A 23,511-nucleotide genomic window follows, 5' to 3' on the forward strand; every position below is an offset into this window, starting at 1 on the left:
AAACTAATCAAGTTTACTGAAACTATAACGAATAAAAATACTTCCAGTAAACATCCATTGTAGATCGTACTTTGTTTAATAGTTTTTTATGTCAAATTTAATACTGAGAATGATATCATTAGATGTACCATTTAAAAAATCGATTACAATGATGTTTTTCCTTTTAGAAAACAAGCAATTTTTATTTGAAATATATATTTGCAATATCGATAAATCAACATTTAATCCAATTAACACTCTTATTTTATTATAATCAGTTAAATAATCCGAATTAAATAATATTATATATATACAGCGAGAACTGTAAACACTTGAAAATACCGTAAAGCAGTCTCTGAAAAGCACTTTTTGGCTAAAATCATGCCACAACTGAATTACCTTTCGTTTGTAACTACTTTATAGTATCGGAATTGAGTCTTTGAGAGAATACTATTACAAAAAGGTATAAATCGTTCCACCGGTCAAATGACCGGTCGTGGTAGGTAAGACAAACTACAAATTTTTCTCAGAAAATAAACAATAAAAAAAGATAGAGGAAGAATATTGAAGAATGTTTTATACATATATTTTAGGAAAAGTCGTGAAGCATAAAGACGATTCAATTACGTTGTCTATAGGAAATTCTAATCGAAATTTTAAAAACAGTTATTTGACTAGTCGCGGTATGAATAGTGTTAAATGATCACCGACAAAAGGTATTATCCCAGAGTATATTCACCGGAGGTATTACCACCGACGACGTGACCATTTCCCTCCTCCAGACGGAGTGTTTTCTCAGTGACACGATAAAGCAGATTTCTATATTTATCGAAGATATTTTACGCCTCGATATTTAGAACTATCAACAATATTTTTTATCTTCGAGTGAATTAATTAATAATAAAATTGAATAATATAATGTATGAAATTAGTGGATTTAATCATAAATAATATTGCCATCTATTTTTTTTTCGAATCAACATTCAAGTAACTCGCATTTTCTAATAAACATACCACTAATTTACAGTTACTTAAATATTTGTAGTAAACTGTTCGCATTAAGTATTATTATTTTCAAGTACACGTAATGATAATTTTATAATTGGCACAATATGCGCTATCTGTAGCGGATGGCTGTAACATTTTTCTGAAACAACAGTTCACAATCGACAATATCATTCGCTGTTTAATCATATGGATGTTTGATGTTGCTACCGTGAGAGGGCTAGGTTTCCTGTTTCTTTTAGTTCGCGATACACATCCGGTACGTGTTGCGGTGTCAAACTCCCGTATTTATTACTTAAAATATGTTAAATTAATTAAACCGGTAGAATAATAATAGTCCCAGGTTATTAATCATTATTTCGTGATATCGTGTAATTATTTTTATCATCGAAGTTCCAATTTTTTTCATTGATCCAAATGGATTACGGGAACCTATGTTTCACACGGTGTTCGCGAGCGTATAATAACAAAAACGTGTATTCTATCATAATATTTTAATACAGTATCGATACACATTTTAAGTGAATTAACAAAACTTCTATGTTATGGTAATCTCTTTCTGATGTCAAAGTGGAACCTTATTTTGTTTTTTATTAAAATTCGAACGCCACTTTGACATAACCAAAGAACTGTAGCAACACTTATATTAGTTGAATAACTTTAGTATAGTACTTCAGAATTAATCTACTTGTAGCGTGCTTTACAGAATATATACGTGGAAAAATTTATTATTATGAATGTGATTTATATTTTTTGTAGAAATGGCAGACACACCTGCTGAACCAAAATCTAAGACGAAAGCAACCAAAAAGCCAAAGGAGAAGCCAGTGGAACCTCCTCCACTAAAGAAAAGGCCATTCAAAAGGCACGGACGTCTGTATGCTAAAGCCATTTTCACAGGCTACAAACGCGGACTACGTAATCAACATGAACACACAGCATTACTTAAGGTTGATGGAGCGAAAACCATACGCGACTCAGACTTTTATGTAGGAAAACGATGTGTTTATGTATATAAGGTAATTCCTCAAGTTTCTTATAATATAACTACTTCATTTTATTTCTTTCTATAATATTTTATAACACCAGTAGTCCCTCACATGGATATTATAATACTCATATGTGTCTCCATCATTGTTTCTTATTATAGGCAAAAAATAAGACACCTGTTCCTGGCAAGAAAGGCAGGAAAACAAAAGTTAGAGCTATTTGGGGTAAAGTAACTCGACCCCATGGTACTAGTGGGTCAGTACGTGCAAAGTTTAAGAGAAATCTACCAGCTAAAGCTATGGGTCATCGTATCAGGATTGTAAGCCGTTTATTAAATATTAGATATAATTTCTATAAACAAAGTGTAAATATGTTAACTCGTCTGTGCTTCTTTTCTGTTATAGATGCTGTATCCCAGTCGGATATAAATATTTCTTGTATAAAATAAACAAATAAATACCATTTTGGTACTAAATGAGACATTTATTTCTTAAACCCCATTAATATTTTATGATCAATATTTTGTATTGATATCTAGTATGTGTATAAATTATGTGTAATGTTCCATGCCTGTATTTACAGATGTATATCCTCAACCTTGCTCAATGAAACATAACCTTAAACTCATTCATTTTGTTGTGCTAAACATTGCATTTCTGTATCGTATAGATACGTCTGATATTAAAAGGTATAACTTCAATATCAAATTCGGTAAAAACTAAATTATAAATAGATAAAGTAAACAAATTTTTAATATTGATTCTACAGATTTGAGAGGAAGCCATTTTCCAACACACATGCACAGTGTTACGCACACATTAAAATTTGTATCTGCGTTGAAATATACGCAGCATCAAGTTGTTATCATACCTAGGAGTTGCATAGTGACTAAGGTTTCCTACGATAAAAGGAAAAAGCAAAGTGAAGCATTTGTGACTTTTTTTCACAGGAGAAAAAACGATTTTTTCTCCTACGGGTGACATAATGCCGTGTCAGCCAATCTGAACAAACTGGAAAGAAGACCGAACGAGAATGATGTTTTGCTGTCTGAGAAATTGTTTTGACGGCCTTGGTTTTGCCGAAGCCCAAATACCAAAGGATCACTCAAATCCTATAGCTTTAGACACATCTTACATGGGTAATTTTAATGCACAATAATTGAGGTAGCAATTAACAATGTTTTTAAATGTTAATTGCATCCATATCAATAAATTTGCATAAAATTTCTATTTTTGTCCCTGACTGTTGAATATTGCAGATAATAGTACATTACTTCTACCTTCTTGACTTTAAAGTAGTATCACTAAATATCACTAAGAAAAAGACAACGTTTTTTATATCTAATGCTGTGTAAATAAAAATGGTAATAACTTGGTGCAGGACATGAAGTTGTAATAGTAAAGGATGGTCTAAGAGTGTGTGGTTGTGGTGGTGCCTTAACGAATGCTCCTCTTGTTCAAAGTAAAAGTTATTTTGAAGTTAAAATACAACAAAGTGGTATATGGGCAGTTGGATTAGCCACAAAATCTACGGATCTAAATACTGCCACTGGAGGAAATGACACGGAAAGTTGGGCCCTTAATTCTGATGGTATTATAAGGCATAATCAACAAGAAATACATAAAATTCAGACTCTAGTTCAAGAAGGAGACATTATAGTAAGTACAAAGTTATAATGAATATAAATTTATATATTAATGATACTTTAATCATTAGGGTGTATCTTATGACCATATAGAACTTAATTTCTATGTAAATGGGAAATCTATGGAAGCTCCAGTAATAGGAATAAAAGGATCTGTATATCCAGTACTTTATGGTAATACATTGAACAAATTAAACAACTTTTAGTTTGGTGACATTTTAATATATATGGGTCATTTTTTTATAGTGGATGATGGGGCCATTTTAGATTTAATTGTGGATAACTTTGTTCATCCTTCACCTACAGGTTTTGAAAAAATAATGTTAGAGCAATCACTGCTCTAGCGATATGGACTAACACAGCAAAGTTGGTTTCTTCAAAGACCAACATTTTCAAAATATTATATGTCCATCCTACATTAATGTAACAATAAAAGAAACAAAGTGAAAAACTATTCTAATCTAAACGAAAAGTCTTAAGATATAATTTTATGAACAACAAATTCTTTTAATAATAATGTATAAATATATTTAATTAGCAATTTCAAAATAAACATCTTAATTTATATCTTATATTTTTTAAATAATACCTTTAGAATAATTTTCATATTGACAGTGAAATGTGAAAACATTCTATGACTAACTTCAGTTAGTACTTCTTTGAATCTGACATTTCTGAAAATAACTAAATACTTTTCTTTGTATAATTATTTAATAATCAAATAACATAATTTTAAATATGTGTACAACTTACATATACTATTTATATATATATATATATAATTATATATATATATATTTTTTAATGCATTTATATATGTCTGTATAGGATTGTATATAATAATGTATACACAACAATTTATTGCTCCTTAAAGAATTAATGGTATGGTATGTACACTGGTTTACATAAGGTACCAATGGCTTAGGCCTATATATTGCTTTATTAGGCTACTGTCATGGCTTTCTCTTTTTATTCTTTCTTATATAACTGAATTCTGTGCTAATAGCTTTATATTGTACACATTAAAGCTAATTACTCTTTCACACTAATTCAGTGAGTATGTGCATATTTTTACAATGTTGGATAACGCAAATATTCCCATAAACAATGACATACAGTTGTTTATAATGGTCACAAACATTCTTTGACACACATAGCACACTATACACACTAACACGTGAAATAAAAGAATGGCAGAAAATCATAGCAGTTATTAAAACCTAAGATGATAAAATAGTAGACGATATCTCTAATTCTGTTGCATTTATGTATTTCAAAATACTACACACCCTGTGTGATTTAGTTTTGTGTCTGAATAATTGTTAGAATGTTGATGCATCATAGAGATAAATATGCGAAAATAGCATTATGTTATTTGAAGTTTGCATCAGTGCATTAATTTCTCCGAAAATCATTCGCGTTCGGTCCAAGTAGATACTCCTAATTATTGTAATTATTGTACCTATACATTCAATGGAAAAAATGTACAATACACTTTTCCATTCAAATCGCAATTGTAACAATCGCTTTATTTAAGAACATATAAAAAGTTTTTTTTACAATTGCTTGTGACAAGCTCTCTGCACCCTTGTTAACACTTATTAAATCTTTGGTCCTTAACATTATTTTTAAATGATCATTATCACTAATAATTTTACATGTTTAATATTATGCGTACACTAACAAATAGATTGTTCACACATTGTTGATTTGTACATGATAGCAGTTCCAAGTTAATTTTTGCTTACACCTCTATGCATCTCTAAAAACATATTATTCATCAAAAGCAAGTATAGACTTACACAATTTTCACTGACTTTGTGAAATGTTAGCAAATATTAACAGGTCACAGTTACTATCTAGAAACCAACAACAAAATATTTAACATAGGCCATGAAAAGCTGCAGTTTATGAACCTTCAGCTAGAAACATTATATATATTTTTATACTAACACACAAATTATTTATGGCAATTGTAAAGACAGATCAATTTGTTCTATGTAATTCATGGCACTTACTCGTTATACAAATTATGACATAAACATGATAATTATATAAAAGACAAATAGCATATTAAAGAGAGCATTTACAATTCTGTTTTACAAGAATTTAATGCCAACTATCTAGTTATATAGTATATATAGGATATATTACATTTACCTCATGACTCGATGATATGAAATATTTATAATGGTAACCCATAAAGTCTTATTGCACATGCAATTCTAATATATTAACTAACTATATGATCTTTTTAACTTAATGTAACTCTCCCCCAATATAAAATAACTGTCACTGATTTATTCATTCAGAAAAGAAAATTATAAGTACTGTAGATTTGATACCCCAACCATTATGTAAAAGAATTGTTAAATTGTTTGGTAATTCTAATAAAATATGAACACGTACTTAAGTAAGATGACCTTTGCGAGCAGTTACATTGTTAAATAATTTATATCTAATCTTAGACACGTTTATTCAAGGTATGATCATTCATCCAAACATTCACATGAACGTTTTATCACTTAAACTGTACAGATCGCTTATATTAAACCTAATACCACTTTATTTAAATAACACTGCAAATAATTCTATTAAAAAATATATACTTTTAGATATATTTACAAAATTAATTTGTAATATTTTTCCTTCCATTGAAAATTGCTATAAATAGAGATTTGTATACATGCTGCATATTGTGTTAATTTTATTATCTCCGTAATGTGGCAGTTAGGAATATAGAACTGTGATCGTTCAGGGGTTCTCAACTTCGCAGACATCCGTATAATCGACAAGTTGTTAAAGGTCAATTAAAGGTCAACGAAAGAATAATCTGTTACTCATTATTAATTTTTTGACAGTTTAAAAATAAATTCACAAGGTGGAGACAATTATTAAAATCAACTGATATGCACAACTGATTGCGAATTCCTTACCTAACTTACATTTTTTGATATATATTATTCAAGTCAAATTTTTTTACCTCAAAATAAGATTTTTTCTTAATTTTGTAACGAAATTACTAGAAAGTATGATACAATAAAAATACGAAAAAAAATAATTCAATTTGTTTCAATCATAAAAAAAAGATAAATTTATCTATGTTTAATACAACTTTCTCTTTTTAATGCACATTAGTAAATTCAACAGTACAGAAATATATCACGTTTGAAATAATACCACAGCGAATACAATTAAAACAATGAGTATCACCGAATATACTAAAAAAATTTCGATCTTTTTGATAATTTATTAACAGCTTCTTAAATTTATGATTTATTATTTCCCCAATAATAAAATAAGTACTTGAATCATAGCTATGATTCCCTGTATTAACTTTTTGAAATGTGTATAACAAAATCTGACTGAAAAATATTGTGTAACTAAGCGGAAATATTAACAGATCTGAAGCTTAAATGTAGTATTATAAGCAAAGATGCATCAAATGGAAGAACTTCATATAGAAAATTACGAACATTATAAAAATCATAAAAAAATTTGTGTCATTTTTTCACATATACTTTTCATTTGTAGCTTTTTTTCAAAGAGGATTATACCAAGATCCTCTGAGTTCTCTTTGGTCTTATCCAAGTTAATTTCTATAACACTTTTGGTAAGTTACATGCAGACATCTGCATACAGTAATTCTATGTAAAACATTTCTTTCAAGGATGATTCCCTGAGATGCTCAGATTCAGAGCAACCTTATTTGCTTAGCTATGAATGCAAAGCATCAATAATATCTATTTATAACGTACTCACATATTATTCAATGTCTGTAGTATCTTCAATAACAGAATCCCAATTAAATTCTGTTGCACTTTGTCTAGACGGTAGTTCACCGAGGTGTTGAAATCGTTGCACAAAATATGGATCGCGATCTCTAAGCCGTTTGAACCTTTGAAACGCAAGATTCCTTGCAAAATCATAGAGTTCTAGATCCAGTCTGTTAAGCCTACGCACAGCGTCTAATTGTTCTGCGGTAAGGGTAGCCATAGTAGCAGCGCTCAGTGTTGCATTATGTTGTTCGAATGCAACAGCGAATCTCATTCCGAACGTTTCTTCAAAAGAATATTGCCCCACCTAGTCAGTGTTAAATAACAGACTATGTGTAAAAGAACAATTAATAACCCTACAATTATTATATTTATGTACACCTTATGCAAATACTTAACAAATAACAATTGTTTAGAATGCAACATTTTGTCCCTACTGTACAACAAGGCGAATGAACTTTAAGACATTAATTTAACTAGAACTCCATGCTGTAAACGTATGCTGTCGGTGCTTTTATAAGCATGGCTGTTAATCTCACATTTTACATTAACCCTCGCCCAACTAACGTTGGGTCACACGTTGACCCATAACGGAGACGGAGTGTTCCAACGTTTTCTGAAGTTAATATTAAATCTACTACGGTACTAGTAACAAGCAATGCCATTTCGCAAGTTATTGGAAAGTGTACGATGTTACACATAATGAGGAAGCATCGACGGACGGAAGTAATGTATTACTCTGATAATCAACTCGAAGCACAAAACATGGATGATGACGTGGTTTCTATAGTAAACAGTGATAACGAAAATGTTGGCTCCCGAGATGAAATTGTCTATAGTCATAAGTAGAAATATATTGCTCCAAAAAAATAATCAACTGCACATAGTTGTGCGGCGCAAGGGTAGAGTGACTGTCGGAAGTCAAATCAAGTGAAAACAATAGAGGATTGTTTCAATATACAGGGTGAGTCATCTAACGTTTCCACCTCCAATATCTTTGTTGTTTTTTTAAGATACGTCAAATGTCTTAGGAACAAAGTTTAATGATTCAGCGGGGTTCACCTGATACCAAAAATATTTCTGTTTTTGTCATTTTTTTACTTTTTTAGATTTTAAGGTCACCTTGATTTTTTTAAATGGACACTCGGAGACATTCACTTTACGCGGATCAAATTATTGCTAATATCTCATTAACTATCAAGTTTAGGACGTATGAAGGTCAACACTTTTATACTCAGAATTTGATAGCCTATCGATCTATGGTAAAAAAAGTAGGTCATTCCATTAAAAAAAGAAATGATATAAAAACAAAAATATTTTTGGTATCATCTAAGCCCCACTGAACCATTCTTCTTTGTTCTTAAGACATTTTACGTGTCTTTAAAAACAACAAAGATATTTGAGATGGAAAAGTTAGGTGACTCACTTTGTATTTAAAAATGAGGAAATAATCTTGTGGTTCTGTATCTATACAAATAAAAACATTAACGACCATTATCGCTAATCCGAAAGAACATAGAAATCATAAGTAGAATTGAAATACACGCGTTCATTGAGAGAATTTTTTTATGAGTATTTGAAAAAGTAGGAAAAATTTGTCAAAGTTATTCACTGAAACATCTCAAAGGCCGCAATGCTCTAAAAACTTTCTGTTCTTCGAAAACCTAATTTTATTGTCATTATAACAAAACTGCGGAGTGTGTAGTATTATTATTAACAATACACATCACGAACATGCTATGTTTTAATTAAGTGGAAATGCAGTATTTTAACACGTAATTGCCACTAAAGCAATAGGGGAAAAACTCTGTTAACTGACTGAATCGACTGATGTACGAAAACGTTTAAGATACTACACCTATATTATAATCAATATTAAATGATATTTATTATTTATTTACTTTGGCGGGTAAAATAAATTAAACTATTTAATATTAATAAAATAATATTGGGCAATATATGTTATATATTCTTTAAACGTTCAAAAGAGCGGGATGTTTACGGGATATTCATCGTTCGGGTGTGGTGGGTAAGACAAACATTTACATCAAGAGCTACTTGCCAACACATGATTTTCTAGTGTATTGTAAACCATGTTTCTACAGCCGGCGCAAGCGTGTTTAAAAATAACGTGAAGTATGTACAGTACATAAAACATACAAAAATTAGAAGAAAAAAAAAATATATGAAACGGCCGAGATATGTAGATATTGGATACTTTAATGTATTAATGAATGTAAAATGAATCAAAACCCTTCGCATCATCGCAACAAAATACCATGCAAACATGCTAGTTCAAAATATTACCAAAAAAAAAATTAGTTCTTACTTTTTGGTATTCAGTCAACATGAAGAAAGGCATGAATTGCAAATTGTGTTTAGCACTAGCCAACATGAGCCGATCTCTCTCCAAGCTGCTGAGTGTAGAATTGTAACAACCAACAATTGATAGATCAGCCAACATTCTGGTCTGGCGGTTGCTTGCCAAATTATATGGGCACGCCATAAACTACATAAATATAACATAGTTCATCAAAAAGATTTATACTGATACTATCATAGAAAATATTCTTCTATTTTCAGACATAAAAAATTTATTGTACAATTTTGATAACCTTGTGTAAATTTCAAATGTCTGTACCAACAAAGCAACAGTTGTTCTGATGGGAATAATTACATCTATATAAAATAGGAGAAAAGGAAGTTTTAAGATAAGGAAAAATGCTTATCTTAATGTGTTTCTAGATGTGGAAGCCTTTTAGATAACATACTTAATGCTGTACTCACAAAAGAAGACTCTGTTTTCATTTTATGAACATACTATGTTACAAAATTATATTCAAATTACTAAATGATACACTGAATTGCAAAATAGTGTTACCTGTTCCAGAGAGACACCTTGCCAACTAGATCCAGGGTAACACTGCGGTATATTTGCCTGGCTTCCTCCACACCAGTGACGTGCACCTCTCCATGTTGCGCCCCTTTGCACATGTCTGAATTCAGACAGATATCGGGCAACAGGGTCTCTTATAATAGTTATATAAAAGTATCTACGCTTTATCCCCTCCCCTTCAATTTTATTTAATTCCGTATCAACACAGCTGGTCAATTCTGTCCAGTCTGCGTGTAAACCACACTTCCAACCAGTGGAATACCGTGAAAAGAGCCAGTTTTCGTTACGATTTGGACGGAAACAAAAACAACGCTTGCGTCTTCTTTGACAAGAACATGGTCTCTGTAAATCCAGATCCCTGACTAAATGTTTTCCAAATAAAGTTCCCCCTGAAAACATAAAAACATGTGTGCCATGTATAGAACAGCTTCTTACATGATAATTTTTTACTACAACTTTTTTTGCTAATATCATGTTTGTAAGACACTAGGAACTAGTAATTTCTATGCAAATTTCATATAAATTAGTGGAGTGGTAACTAATAACACATGATACAAGTTTTTATGACTTCTGTCGACTACTGATATGCATCTTGCTGAAGGAAAGATTATAAGAAGCTTGTATACAGAAAATAAAAAGGAAATGGACATATGCATGCACAGCATATTAAACAAGCCAACATCTCTGAATTGTTTTTTCCCCTCCTAAGATGGGGTCTACAGGTCTTATAGTGCCTAATGAATAATGCAACGGTTGAGTTGTACAATGGTCAGAAAGTGTGTTGCATTGTTTTTATTAACCTATAGGATTGGTTGGAATTTATCCAAAGAAATCTATGTACAAAATGAATCAATATTTATGCAAATTACTTAACATGTATATCACAAAATTCATTCCTATTATTACAACTTTTTACTAAATTACAGAAACAATTTACTAAATCGAATGTAAATAAATTAACATAAATAATATTTTATAAAGTTTACATTACTATATAACAATTATCAATCTAAAAACAAATTAAATGATACTCATACTTTCAGAATTTGGATCTATAGATTTTATGCAATGGAACAAGAGAGAAAAGTGTATTTATAAAAAAACTGTAAAAACAACAATTTAATAAAACAAAAATTGTGTATCAGAGAACAACACAATTACTTCAGAATAAAAAATAATAAATAAAAAAAATTGCACAGAGATTTCATTTAGCTACTTATTCAATGAAACAGTGATTCAGGCATGTCTACACTCATTCAAAATAGAATATCTTCTTTGTATACAATGACTGATAAGAATTCCTAATATCTCGTTCGTTACACAAGACTCTATTTAAATAATAAATTCGCCCATCTCTGTTCGACGGGAAATATAGCTATCACTCACCAGTCTTCTGAATATGTAGGAAAACGATGACATCGTGCGCATTAATATCAAACTGGAAGGTTTCATTAGTAAACACATCGTCGTAACCAAGGCTCCCTTGGATGCTTTGCAATCTAAAAGCAGGATGCACCGAGAGCAGGCCATTTTTGTCGAATTCGATGGAGACAGAAGACAAATCGGAGCCGGGGCCAGCGGACAGACTCTCGGATAGTCTTACGGACTCTTTGATCTCGCGATTTGTCAGGGCGCACACATGATCCGGGCAAAAATATCCGAGATATATGATGCTCGTCAGCGCAAGGAACAAGCATATCCCTACAACGCTACGCAACCGAGTCCTCCGTGCTCGTGACTCCATCGTCGCAGTCCTCTCGCATAAATCGTCCTGTATAAGGACCGAGAGTTTGCTAACGCCTCTTTCGTTTAACCGTCTGCCCATTATCGTGCCCCATGTTTCTTTTCACCACTGGACGCACCGCGAACCGTTCGCCGACACGGCCTGACCAAAACTACGCTGCCAGCGGACGTCGGCCATGACAGATACTTCGTATCCCCACCACTGTTCCTCAACGCGGCTCTCTTTACGGACATTTGTCTGGTATTTGTCTGTAACAGTTTCTTAAAGTGGCAAGGGGCAAGGGAGAGAGAGGGGATCGTCGGAGTTTATTTAAAAGTGTGAAGTTATGGAGTGTGCACAATGTAAATATCATTGTGTGCATGTGCAAGCTCTCTCGTGGTGCATCTATTTTAAGCGTCGACTTTTTTGTTTTCCCGAGGCGGGTTTCGGTGAAAGTTTCGCGGTACGGACCATGCATTTTCGAATGATGCTGTATCTTAACTGTAGCGGTTGATTACAACGTTTTTGTATGTATTTGTTTTTCTTAATACCACTTTTTCAACGATTTAATGTATATAGAAATTATTCATTAATAAGAAGCGGGTGGCAAATGGTTGGGAACTTGATTCACTGAGACTGTGTGTACACAGTGCTGTTATTGAGGACATGTTAAATAAAGATTTATATTATCTTTGAACAAGCCAGTACTCTGTTTTAATGCTTGATTAATCCAAAGCAGAATGCGCAACGTAACGTGACGCTGTGATATTAATATTAGTTTTTAATTTACCGCCGTCTACGATAAGTCTGAAGTCAGTAGCGCTCTGTTCGAGTGCGTTGAATTTTGCGTAACGTCAGACTGAGAGTGGTGCACCATAACCTCGTTTCTGCTGTCAAATTTCGTTTCTACGTTCCAAAACAAACGTATATTTATATAAATACTATTATTTATACCCTGTCGTTATTTGTACTAAAGTTACATCTTTACAGCATCTACATTTTGTCAAGTAAGTAATATACAATGTTAATTGTAAGTTTATTGCAATTCATGACAGGTGTTGAAGACTTAATTATATTTTTTTGATGCTTTTATTATGTCATTAATCAACACACTTTGATATTTAAATGTGTAACGGTATTTTTTTTATCTTTTAAATGTTATCTTGAAATGGGTACATATATGTACTAGTAACTATAAAATTGCAATGAATAGAGCAAAATAAATATGAGTGCATAAAAATAAATGCCCTAGTTTTGCTGTATTAATAGTAGTTTTAGTTTTTATACATTATAACTGGAAAACATTGCCATAGTCATTACAGAAGAACATGTTTTGCTGAATTATATAAAGTTGAATGTATTAAATTTCCATTTGCATGTCCAATTTGCATACATGGAAACATATGCATAAGTGTGATACCAGTTTGTTTTTTCTCAATATTTAGAATGACAACTATTGAACTATTAGAAAATAGAATAGCAGAGTTGGAGAGGAATATATATGGACTGAAAGAATTAAATGGAAGTAACAATATGCCTCTGGAAAATCCTGTAATTGATAGCCTTTTACATGCAAATACATTGATCTCATCTGCTATGTCAGGACGTGAAAAGGCAAATATGGCAATAAAGAGATTGCCAGAGTTAAATGGTTATTTAGATCCAGTGGTGGAAACCATAGATATACCCATAGAAGCCAAGCTGCAATTATTACTTACAATGGAACCAGAAATCAAACAAAATTGTGATATGCTACGTCAAATGCAAGAATTGATGCCTGTATTAGAAACCGATAGAATAAAAGATGTACCAGAATTATCCATCAAGTTAAACAAATTGAATCTGTCATATTTAAAAATATACGAAGAGAGTCAAAACCTAAGCAGTCACATAAATGAACTTTTTGCCAAGTACAATGACGTGATAACTACAATTTCCAAATCACTGATTTCCATAGATGTAGCAATAACAGCGGCAGAAATTGCAGCTATGCCCAAGAAGCAATTAGATTGAAATTATATTATGTAAATTAACTAAGAAAAATTAATTTATGATTTTATCAATAAAATTATACAAAGTATTATACAGAAAATAAAAAGGCATTGGATTCATTTAAAATACATTTATTCTATATTCTTAATATATAAAAATACTTACTCATTCATCGATGACTATGCATACATGAACATATTTTATTATTGTATCTCTCCATAACAATGTATTTTATTAAAATACTTATATATTATATACATTTATCCTATCTATTTCTTATCCTAATCCATCGTTCGTTTCGGGAATCCTTCTGGAGGATCTCTGAGACAAACTTCTAAATGAATAATTGGATGTATTTTATGCGTTGGTCTCTCAGATTGGCAATAAATATTTTTTTTCAGCCCTGTTGATTTCCCTATAGTAATTGGGTTCAATTGATAACGCGATTTCATTGCTAACACTCCCCGACGAAGCAGACTACAATACTCGAGACAACGCATTAAACGCAGTTACTATCAGGGATCAACAGCCTAATAAAAATTGAATTTTCAAAATTATTCGAATTATACTCAACAGATCTTCAGTATTCTTTTCGCGGTCATACTTAAGAGACCCGATTCGCTAAACCTGTAAAAAAATCTCTTACAATGTTAATCATATTAAACAGTCACTTTATACAGTATTTACAAATTTCTTAATTGTAAATAAGTATCGTGTTGCCAATTGTATGTACCTCTGTCACTCTTACTACAAAATATATTGCAATATCTACCCATTAGTCAATAACATAAAAAAAAGAAGAATCATTTACATTTCTTTTTTTTTCGCGTAGAAATCGAATTATGGCCATTCAGTGCTATCCGTCGATCACGTTCTTCGCATTCATAAATAGGAACATACTGTTTGAAATGTAGACGGATTCAATGTTAAAATAGAAGAAACAACAAATTAAGTACATTTTTTTTCCCCCGGTAGTTTTCTTCTCAACATTTTTAGAGGAACTTCGAAATTCGATCACTTCGGTTCCTGCTTTCGAATTTCTCGTGTAACGTTCGTTTCCGATACGTGATTCCGATTGAAATTTCTTTCGTCAGAGAAAACACCGTCTTCCTTTTAACTCTGCATCTGCAAAGCGGGTACGGACTGCCGCAGCCAAGTGAGCGCGGGTTCCACGGTCGAATAAATTGCCGGATGACCCCTTGAGCATCTGCTGTGGTGACTAAGTAGACCCTGAATCTCCCATCTGGCTGAACCACCGCCTGACTCGCTGAAACACATTAAGGGTGCTCCCTCGTCGTTCTGAAAAAGGAACAAGAACAATCATATCACTCGATGGCTAGACAAGAAGAAAAAAAACGAGCACGAGCGGGAAACGGAATCAAAGGGATCTTACGTAACAAGGTCCTTTATCCGTGTCAGTGAATCCAGCGCAAATGTTGTCCTTCGTAATGAATCCCGCGTAATGATTCGTCGCGTTGCACTCCTCTAACTCGTGGGTCGGCAGCGGCAAGAACTTGCGGTACTTCTGTAAATCCACCTCGCCGTTCACAGGGAATCCCCATCCCACCATCATGCAAAGTTGCCTTGACTGCAATTGCAATGGAACAGAGGGTAAATTACGCCCCGTCGAAATGTCGAGACAGTTCGGAATTGTGTCAACGTTGAAAGCGGATTAACGAAACGTGATAATGCGTAACAACACCGTAATACGCAGGGAGTTCTGCAACAGGTGCCAAGTTCGAGTTGTTCGGAGCAACATACCCGAGGATTAACTGAAATGGAACTCACCTGGAACGGGTGTTTCGGGAGGCAAACAGCACTAACGTTTCTCGAGAAGGTCAACGGCTTGGCGAGCTCCACTAACGCGATGTCGTTGTTGTACAAGAATTGATTGTACTTCACTTGGGGATAAGGAATGATGCTTCTGACTGGATGAGCCTTCAATTGGTTTTCGCCGGTGTACAGTTGCCAGCCGTTGCTCTGCTTGTGTCTGTGATCAAAAGAGGATATCCATTGAGCAAAATAGCTCCTGTAACATCGATTTGTTTTCCATAAAATGTCAATTACCTGTGAATGCAAGAGTAACTAGCAAGTACATGCATGGGCCCTAGTATGCTCGCAGTGCAAGCAGCACCGCGCTTCTGTTCCTTCAGCAGGACCACGCTGGGCCATTGTCCTTCGCTGGATTGTGTTCCACCGGCTAATCTGGCGGTTGGTACTTCTCCGTAATGAGTGCCGCAAGAGAATTCTTGGCAAGAGAGTTGAACAACTTTCTCGGAGATGCAGAACTCTGCCGGCTCTAGATTCGTGACTAGTGACATAGCGGGATTCGAGTTGGACTTCAGTCTAAAAATTTTCTGACTCTTGTCCCAATCCGTTAGTTCCATTGCCTCGGAACCGGCAAATCCTAAGGTTTGGCAGTAAGAGTTGCTGTATTCCTCGGTCCATTCGTCGGAGCAAACTAGGCGGTAGCTGCCGTCAAATTGTCTGTAACACGAGGAGGACATTCAGAACAAAATTAGAACAATTTTAAGAAGATTTAATCGCAAGAAATTAGTCAGAAATTGAGAATAACTATAGCTAATGAAACTCACTTTATTTTTAACAGAGAACTTCTTTCGTTCAACTCCTGTCCGCCATTACTTCCGATCTCACTGTCATTGAGATTCTTCTCCATTGCTACATTGCTCATCAAACATCCCCATTCGTCGGAATGGTCAGGACAATGTTCTATTCCGTCACAGACTAGATTCTCCGGAATGCATCCTCCAGTTTTGCACCTAAATTGATCGATACCGCAGTCGCAGAGCTTTTCATCCTCTCCATCAGCGCACTCGCTGACACCGTTGCACCGCCATGTCAATGGTATGCACCATTTCTCTGTCGGACAGAGGTACTCGTCGTTTTTGCAACTTTCGTTGCATCCGTATTCGTCTCGATGTCCTTCGCAGTCCGGTCGGCCATCGCATCGCCAGATGCTCGGGATGCACCTTCCTAAAATAATAAATGACCATTCAATTTAAATAATATATCGCTGCTAGTGTGCGCTTCATTACAATAATTTGTGACCCGGTGGATCCTGAACTTTAGACTGCTCTTTATTACCCCTTTCGAACATTTACTATAATTGCTTCTAAGACCGGTCTATTAATATTCAAAGCAGCCCCATTAACATCCAGTCCGCTCGTTTTTCCTTTCACCTCTTTAATTCGATATTCCAATTTGCATTTAATGATTGGCCGCATAATGAACGCGACGTAACGAGAACTCACCGCTAGGACACTGGAATTCATCGGGCTGGCATTCCCATTTATCACAGTTTTTCTCGTCGCTGCCGTCGTCGCAGTCGAGGATCTTGTTACACACGAGGTCCCTCTTTAGACATTGACCGCTTGCGCACTGGAAATTTCCAGGGCAGCCTTGCTCCACGCAATCAAACTCGTCCGAGCCGTCTGAGCAGTCGTTTTCCGAATCGCATTTCGCGGATAATTTTACGCAATACGCACCGTCCCTGGACGTACCGTTGACGCATTGGAACTGGCCCGCGGTACACTTCGAGAACACCACGTTAGGCGGCAGATTCAGGGAAGAAACGTCAATATGACTGGTGGTTGCGGTCACGGTATCCGGCAATTTGGTTTGCGCGGTCGGCAAAACGATCGTGTCTACACTTTGCCCTTTCGCAACTTGATTTACGTCTGCTTCCTGCGTGAGCGAGGTAACATATGATTGGCCGGCAACCGTCGCGGCCTGTGAACCTGCCCCGTTCGCTTTCGTCTCATCCGAGTCGGTAATTTTTCCCACCTCAATTACGGTGTGTCCTTCGCTCGGTGATTCACTAGCTGCCAACGGAGCTTCTGTCGTAAAGTTTCTTAGGCTCAGCCGCGGGAAGTAGATGTAAGGCTCGGTAACTGGCTCCGGTTCATTTATTTCTTCCGAAACGGGAATGAAGCTCAGGTGTTTCTTCGTGGTGCTGGATTCCACTGCGCCGGTTTTGTTACCGAAGTTCTCTATTTCGGAATTTGATGTCTGATTAGATCCACTGGTGGTCTCCGTGATCTTCAATTTCGACACGGCAGAATCTTCCTGTGGAATATCCACATTAGTCGAAATCTGATCCGAAATCTTTTCGGTAACAGGTTCAGGAGCTTCGGTTAGAACTAACGTCGTAGGATTCGGAAGATCTGTCACCACGTTTTCCTCTCCGTTAGCTTCTAGATTGAGCTCCTTTTCCTTCTTGTACTTGTACTTATCGACCAGCTTTTTGTCCACGGATTTCTTTTTAACCTCCAAACTTTTTTCCAACGGAATTACTTTCAAATCTTCCTCGGACAGTTCTCCTACGTCCAAGTCAGGCAACGCGACTCTCGGTGTTGTGGTGAACAACGTCCTATAATTGAATATCAATGGCGTATCATCCTCGACAATCTCGGTAACTGGTCTTACATCCTCCGTTGTGCTGGGACTGTCCGCCATTTTGGTAGCATTATTCTCAGTCACATTCGCACGATTTTCTAGAATCATTGGATTCTCTGTTACAGTCTCGTTCAACATTGATTCGTTTTGCTTCGCGTTCTCGTCGGTACTCGTCACGATTGCAACAGTCACGTTTTCCTCGTCAGTCTGATTAACATTCGGAGCATCTATCTGTGACCAGCTGCCATTAATGTTCCTGCTGCCTAAATGCTCCACTGCGCTGGTTAGCAGATCATCCGTTCTGTTCTCGTGTTGTTCGGAATTGCTTATCAAGTCCTCGGTTTTATTCGCACTGTTAACACTGTCAATCGATTTTGATGGCTGTGAACTGTCGTCGGTATTCTGCAGGTTGATCTTTTCAGCATCCGGTTGTACAGTAGATGTAGTCAGCATTGGATCACTCTCCGTAGTCTGCAATTCTTCAGGCAGTATTGGCACCTGAGCAGTAGTTTTCGTTTCCACTGTGTTCACATGAGTCGTTGGAGCTTGGGTCGTCGTGACGTCTTCTTTTTCCGGATTTATATGCGCGACACTCGGTTCTGTGTCATTGTCCTTGCGGATAGTCTCTTCGGTCACTGTCGTGCTGTCGATTTTTTCAGTCGTGGACATCTCCTGCTGTATCTCCATTGGTAATACCGGTATCTGCGTGGTCAATTTAGCATCTTCCACGTGTTTGTCAGCAACACTGGCAATAGTAGTCGCCATAGTTTCGGTATCATTCACAGCAACGTTCGCTTGAGTAGATGTGTCAGCTAGCTTCGACGATTTCTTCTCATCATTTTGCACTGAATTTATATTATCTGCAAGTAGTCTTCCGGTTCCTTTATCCTTGCTCAGCTCCTTGTCGTCATTGATATCATTGTATTGATCCTCCACAGCGTTCTCTTCCAGTTTCTCCGAAGCAGTCACATTGCTAGCAGTTGTTTCTTCCAAATGTTTATCGTGCGTTGCTTCTTTCGTCGTTGTGTCCGTTGTTGCTTCGGAATTTTCCTTGTTGTCATCATACTTAACCGTTGTCTCCTTGAATTGCTCCTCCAGCGGCACCACTTTTAAAGCTTCTTCATTTTCCACGGAAAAATCTGCATTCACATCGTCGTTAACTGGTTTGTTAATGACATCGTAAGCACTCAGACCATTTTGAGTTTCAGTCAATGTCTCGTTGATCTTAAGAACGTCAGTTATTACTTTCACCGGACTTTCTTGATCCTTAGGTTCAGAATGGTTCACTTTGTTACTTTCATCTTCGCTAACTGGCTTGCTGTCTTGTATCTCTGGGTGTACGTCGTTTATCAAGTCCTTCAAATCAGTTTCGTTTACCCTATGCTCAGTGGTTCTGTGATCTACGATAGGCTTGTCCGTGATCACGTCTTCCACGTATCCATCGAAAGGATTCGGCAAGTCTTGCTCGTCCTTGTCCAGCCTAGGCGCTTTCTTCACTTCCTTTTCTTTCTGAACATCTGGCAAGAAAGGAGACATGTCATCGATATGTTTATTGTAACCTGCGTCGGATTTCTCGGTGATACCGAGGCCATGATCAACTGTGTTCTCGGGATACACCACAGGATGCAGTGGATGATTGGTAGAATGATCCATATTGTCCTCATAACGAATTGAGTCGCCTATGGACACAATATTCTCATCCGGATGACTTGTGGAATGACTCATAACTAGCTCAGTCTTCTCAGTTGTAGATTCAACCTTGGTCTCCTCCGTGGTAGCTTCCAGTGAAGAGCCATTTGTAGCTTTGATGCTCTGTTCAGGAATTAATTGAGGAATAATTGCGTGAGGATCTTCTATTTCGGCGGGTTCCTCTTTCGGTATAAGCATAATGTGTTCCTCGGTCTCATTTTTGAGCGGTTCTATCAAAGGTTCGACATTTTGACCGAAATTCTTTGGCAACTTGGGGAACACTGTTGTTGGCATGTGTTCAATGACATTGGTCTCGTTCGTGTCGTGTAGATTCGTCTCAGATTGTGTCAAAGATGATTCGACGTTTGCAGGTCTCTCTGAGGTGTTTTTTACTTTAGCCTGCTCTAAAGTCTCAGTAGTGCTGGCGTCTGCTATAGAACTTAATTCGGTTATGTTCTCAGGCATAGCGTCCATTGGACCAGGTGTTGTCTCGGATTCCATATTCAAGTTCGTACTAGTCTCTTCAGAAACTATGGGTTTCATAGTCGACGGTGAAACAGAATTCGAAGCCTCGGTGTTTGCTGATTCCGGGTTATCTGCCTTCATCATAGTATGCTCCGTAACTTCGTCCTGAGATGTGTTAACTTCAGTAGTTCCATGATTATCATCAATAGGACTCGTTGTCACCGATTTCTCTTCGTCCTCCATTTCCTTCATAGTTGCATCAATGGCTGGCGTAGTCGGTTCTGCATGATCATCAGGGAACGATCGATTCGACGTTTTATCTTCCTCGTGCTCTACCATCAAAGGGATTACTGGTAAAGGCGTATCGTCACTTGCCAGGTGTTCAGTGGTCACTTCGTTCTTTGCAACTTCCTCTGATGTTGGAAGTGTAGTAGTTTCTAGCTCCATATTCGTAGAATCACCGGGCTTAGCACTGTCATCTTCAAGAGACATAGTGGTAGATTCCATCGGAGATTCAGTAAGAGGTGATTCAGTAATGAACCCACCTTTATTGGACACAGATTCAGTGGAGGATTCTTTGTCAAACGACATCTGATCACTAGCAAATTTTGGCTTCATGGTGTGATCCTCAATGTTATGAGTCATTTCAACGTTATCCTGTTGGAATTCTATTTGCGTTGAAGACTCTGACTCCACGGATGGCATAGTTGTCATTTTAGGTTCACCAGATTCATAGCCTAGGGGTTTCGGTTCAGTGACAGGTTCAGATTCAAGGAAAGGTATTGGTTCACCTGATGGACTAGGTTCTGCAGAGACTTCAGTAGGATGTGGTTCAGGAGTAGGTTTAGGTTCTACTGAAGGTTCTGGCTCAGTAGTAGGTTCGGGTTCAGTGAAATGCTCGGGTTCTGTTACGTGTTCAGGTTGTATAGTTGGTGAAGGTTCAGTGGAAAGTTCTGGTTCTTTGGGGAAAGTAGGTTCAGCTATAGGTTCTGCCTCCGCTGAAGGCTCCGGTTCAACTGAAGGTGCTACTTCAGTTAAAGATTCTGGTTCTGCCAAAGGGTTTGGCTCTGCAGAGGGCTCAGGTTTCACTGATGTGTCTGGTTCTGCTGCAGGTTCTGGTTCAGCAGAAGGTTCGGGTGTCACTGAATGTTCCAATTCGGCTATAGGTTTTTGTTCGGTTACAGTCTCTGGTTCCACTGTAGTTTCTGGCTCTGCCGAAGGTTCCGGTTCTGCGACAGGTTCTGGTTCAGCAGAAGGTTCTGGTTCTGCGACAGGTTCTGGTTCAGCAGAAGGTTCCGGTTCTGCGACAGGTTCTGGTTCAGCAGAAGGTTCTGGTTCTGCGACAGGTTCTGGTTCAGCAGAAGGTTCTGGTTCTGCGACAGGTTCTGGTTCAGCAGAAGGTTCCGGTTCTGCAGAAGGCTCTGGTCCCGCTGAGGGTTCCGGTTTCATTACAACTTCCGATTCTACAAAGAGTTCTGGTTCCGCTGAAGGTTCTGGTTCAGTGGCCGGTTCTGGTTCAGCGGCAGGTTCTGGTTCAGCGGCAGGTTCTGGTTCTGCCGAAGCTTCTGGTTCTGCCGAAGGTTCCGGCTCCGACGAAGGTTCCGGTTCCGACGAAGGTTCCGGTTTGGACGAAGGCTGCGGTTCGGACGAAGGTTCCGGTTCGGACGAAGGTTCCGGTTCGGACGAAGGTTCCGGCTCGGATGAAGGTTCTGGCTCAGGTTTACTGGATTCCGTAATGTGTTCAGCATGGAAGTGTCCCGAGTGATCGTGCACCCAGTGCACATGATCACTCTCGTTCCTGATCACCTGATTCTCTTCAGTCGTAACCTCCGTCTCCAAGGGTCGTCTGGGTTCGTATTGCGTTCTTGGTCCTTGACTCCTGCCTTGCTCGTAGTAGTGAACCACTTTGGTGCTGGTTTCCGGTACCTCGTCGTCCATCTCGACGTTGCTCAAGTCATTCTTGTCGGTGCAACGCTTTCCGTCGCTGTCTAACGTTTTCCCGTGGGCGCAAGAACACACGAACACGCTGGCGGAATAATTGTACTCGCAGTGGTCGGAGCATCCATTATTCTCGATCTGACACTCGTCGAGGAGGTTGCCCACCGTCAACCGGCTCAAATGGTACTGCCCGATCATATTGCCGTTCTTCTGCAACGATTCCTCGATGCTACGCTGCGTTTCTTCGGCCGCCGACTGCGGCGGATAACTTATCCTAAACATCACGCGTCCTTGTTCATTTATGCTGTACACTCTCACTATCGTGTAGTTGTCGGCCGGTCGCAGCATCTTCTTCAGCTCCTCTTCGATCTCCGAGGAGACTTGTCTGTACATTCTAGACTTGCTATCGCGTAGGTCCTCATTCCAGCGGAACTCGTTGAGCTGCATCATCCCGTCGAGAGCGCTCGGCACGTTTTTGTACATGCTTTCGTCCGTCGTTGGCCACGGCGGAAAAGTCGAAGTCGCAGGCGGCGGACTCGTCGGCGGGTCCTTTACGTATTCCTGGCTGCCCGCGGCCCGCACGTCGCCGAACTGTCGGGAATTGGTCTGCTGCAGGTTCTCCAGTGGTTCTGAGGCTTCTTGCGTGAGAATTACACCCGCTGCAACGAAGTTAATTATATATTGTGTATTTCTCTTGACAAGGTGCACACAAGAATGCTTTTCATAAGGAATTGTAAGGAATCTTACAAGAAATTTTCGAAAGATGGATATTCTTAAGAATGATCATGTATATTATTTCTCATGAATGTTGAAGAGAAAGTGAATGAATTTTGAAGTTTGACTTTTAAAATCAATGCGACCCGAATGCCTTGAAATGAATGTCCTTTGCATATTATGCAATATCACGTTTCCTCGAATTCATTGAAATTCGAGGAACCGGTCGTCTAATTAATTATCCACAAAGATTTATCGGTCGGAATATTTTTCACAGAAGACT

At 37.1% G+C, this 23,511-nt stretch overlaps 5 protein-coding genes across 12 annotated transcripts in view; 3 read left to right on the forward strand and 2 right to left on the reverse strand.

The window, feature by feature from the left end:
* Positions 1-1,152: 1,152 nt before the first annotated feature.
* Positions 1,153-2,449, forward strand: RpL35A (ribosomal protein L35A). 5 transcript variants are annotated; one of them, XM_031983176.1, is made up of 4 exons: positions 1,153-1,243; positions 1,744-2,003; positions 2,135-2,293; positions 2,379-2,449. In XM_031983176.1, exons 2-4 carry the CDS (start codon positions 1,746-1,748, stop codon positions 2,400-2,402), a joined length of 441 nt encoding a protein of 146 aa, XP_031839036.1. In that variant the 5' UTR covers positions 1,153-1,243; positions 1,744-1,745; the 3' UTR covers positions 2,403-2,449. The 5 variants fall into 5 exon arrangements, with proteins under 5 accessions (XP_031839036.1, XP_031839044.1, XP_031839026.1 ...); XM_031983184.2 differs by having other exon boundaries at positions 1,213-1,268; XM_031983166.2 differs by having other exon boundaries at positions 1,216-1,327.
* A 151-nt stretch (positions 2,450-2,600) lies between these two features.
* Positions 2,601-4,191, forward strand: LOC116429809 (SPRY domain-containing protein 7). Its single transcript, XM_031983155.2, has 5 exons — positions 2,601-2,662; positions 2,743-3,112; positions 3,355-3,632; positions 3,691-3,793; positions 3,866-4,191. The coding sequence occupies exons 2-5, from the start codon at positions 3,007-3,009 to the stop codon at positions 3,961-3,963; spliced, it is 585 nt and encodes a 194-aa protein (XP_031839015.1). The 5' UTR covers positions 2,601-2,662; positions 2,743-3,006; the 3' UTR covers positions 3,964-4,191.
* A 121-nt stretch (positions 4,192-4,312) lies between these two features.
* On the reverse strand, positions 4,313-12,261 carry Hs6st (heparan sulfate 6-O-sulfotransferase). 2 transcript variants are annotated; one of them, XM_031982792.2, is made up of 4 exons: positions 11,678-12,258; positions 10,277-10,680; positions 9,725-9,904; positions 4,315-7,702 (listed from the first exon to the last, which is right to left on the reverse strand). In XM_031982792.2, the coding sequence occupies exons 1-4, from the start codon at positions 12,114-12,116 to the stop codon at positions 7,385-7,387; spliced, it is 1,341 nt and encodes a 446-aa protein (XP_031838652.1). In that variant the 5' UTR covers positions 12,117-12,258; the 3' UTR covers positions 4,315-7,384. The 2 variants fall into 2 exon arrangements, with proteins under 2 accessions (XP_031838662.1, XP_031838652.1); XM_031982802.2 differs by lacking the exon at positions 9,725-9,904 and having other exon boundaries at positions 4,313-7,702; positions 11,678-12,261.
* A 72-nt stretch (positions 12,262-12,333) lies between these two features.
* LOC116429647 (dynactin subunit 3) lies at positions 12,334-14,134 on the forward strand. Its single transcript, XM_031982814.2, has 2 exons — positions 12,334-13,021; positions 13,460-14,134. Exon 2 carries the CDS (start codon positions 13,461-13,463, stop codon positions 14,025-14,027), a length of 567 nt encoding a protein of 188 aa, XP_031838674.1. The 5' UTR covers positions 12,334-13,021; position 13,460; the 3' UTR covers positions 14,028-14,134.
* Positions 14,135-14,221: 87 nt separating this feature from the next.
* Positions 14,222-23,511, reverse strand: part of LOC116429655 (uncharacterized) — a 62,471-nt gene continuing 53,181 nt past the window's right edge. For all 3 annotated transcript variants that reach the window (XM_076366204.1, XM_076366202.1, XM_076366203.1), the window contains 6 exons: positions 17,279-23,173; positions 16,601-17,000; positions 16,074-16,493; positions 15,795-15,996; positions 15,400-15,594; positions 14,222-15,305 (listed from right to left, as the gene is read on the reverse strand). In XM_076366204.1, coding sequence (XP_076222319.1) covers positions 15,120-15,305; positions 15,400-15,594; positions 15,795-15,996; positions 16,074-16,493; positions 16,601-17,000; positions 17,279-23,173 — 7,298 coding nt within the window. In that variant the 3' untranslated portion in view covers positions 14,222-15,119. The remainder of the gene's footprint in view (positions 15,306-15,399; positions 15,595-15,794; positions 15,997-16,073; positions 16,494-16,600; positions 17,001-17,278; positions 23,174-23,511) is intronic.

This window comes from Nomia melanderi, chromosome 3 (assembly GCF_051020985.1).
Source record: "Nomia melanderi isolate GNS246 chromosome 3, iyNomMela1, whole genome shotgun sequence".
Lineage (NCBI taxonomy): Eukaryota > Metazoa > Arthropoda > Insecta > Hymenoptera > Halictidae > Nomia > Nomia melanderi.

Excerpts from the sequence above, each read along its gene's own strand:
- RpL35A (XM_031983176.1), top strand. The coding sequence starts at position 1,746 with ATGGCAGACACACCTGCTGAACCAAAATCTAAGACGAAAGCAACCAAA. Across the intron at positions 2,004-2,134 it reads GATGTGTTTATGTATATAAG|GCAAAAAATAAGACACCTGT; the intron begins GTAATTCCTCAA and ends TTCTTATTATAG. Across the intron at positions 2,294-2,378 it reads TGGGTCATCGTATCAGGATT|ATGCTGTATCCCAGTCGGAT; the intron begins GTAAGCCGTTTA and ends TTTCTGTTATAG.
- LOC116429809 (XM_031983155.2), top strand. The coding sequence starts at position 3,007 with ATGATGTTTTGCTGTCTGAGAAATTGTTTTGACGGCCTTGGTTTTGCC. Across the intron at positions 3,113-3,354 it reads TTTAGACACATCTTACATGG|GACATGAAGTTGTAATAGTA; the intron begins GTAATTTTAATG and ends AACTTGGTGCAG. Across the intron at positions 3,794-3,865 it reads TGTATATCCAGTACTTTATG|TGGATGATGGGGCCATTTTA; the intron begins GTAATACATTGA and ends ATTTTTTTATAG.
- Hs6st (XM_031982792.2), bottom strand. The coding sequence starts at position 12,116 with ATGGGCAGACGGTTAAACGAAAGAGGCGTTAGCAAACTCTCGGTCCTT. Across the intron at positions 10,681-11,677 it reads CCTACATATTCAGAAGACTG|GGGGAACTTTATTTGGAAAA; the intron begins GTGAGTGATAGC and ends TTATGTTTTCAG. Across the intron at positions 7,703-9,724 it reads TGTTGACTGAATACCAAAAA|GTGGGGCAATATTCTTTTGA; the intron begins GTAAGAACTAAT and ends AACACTGACTAG.
- LOC116429647 (XM_031982814.2), top strand. The coding sequence starts at position 13,461 with ATGACAACTATTGAACTATTAGAAAATAGAATAGCAGAGTTGGAGAGG.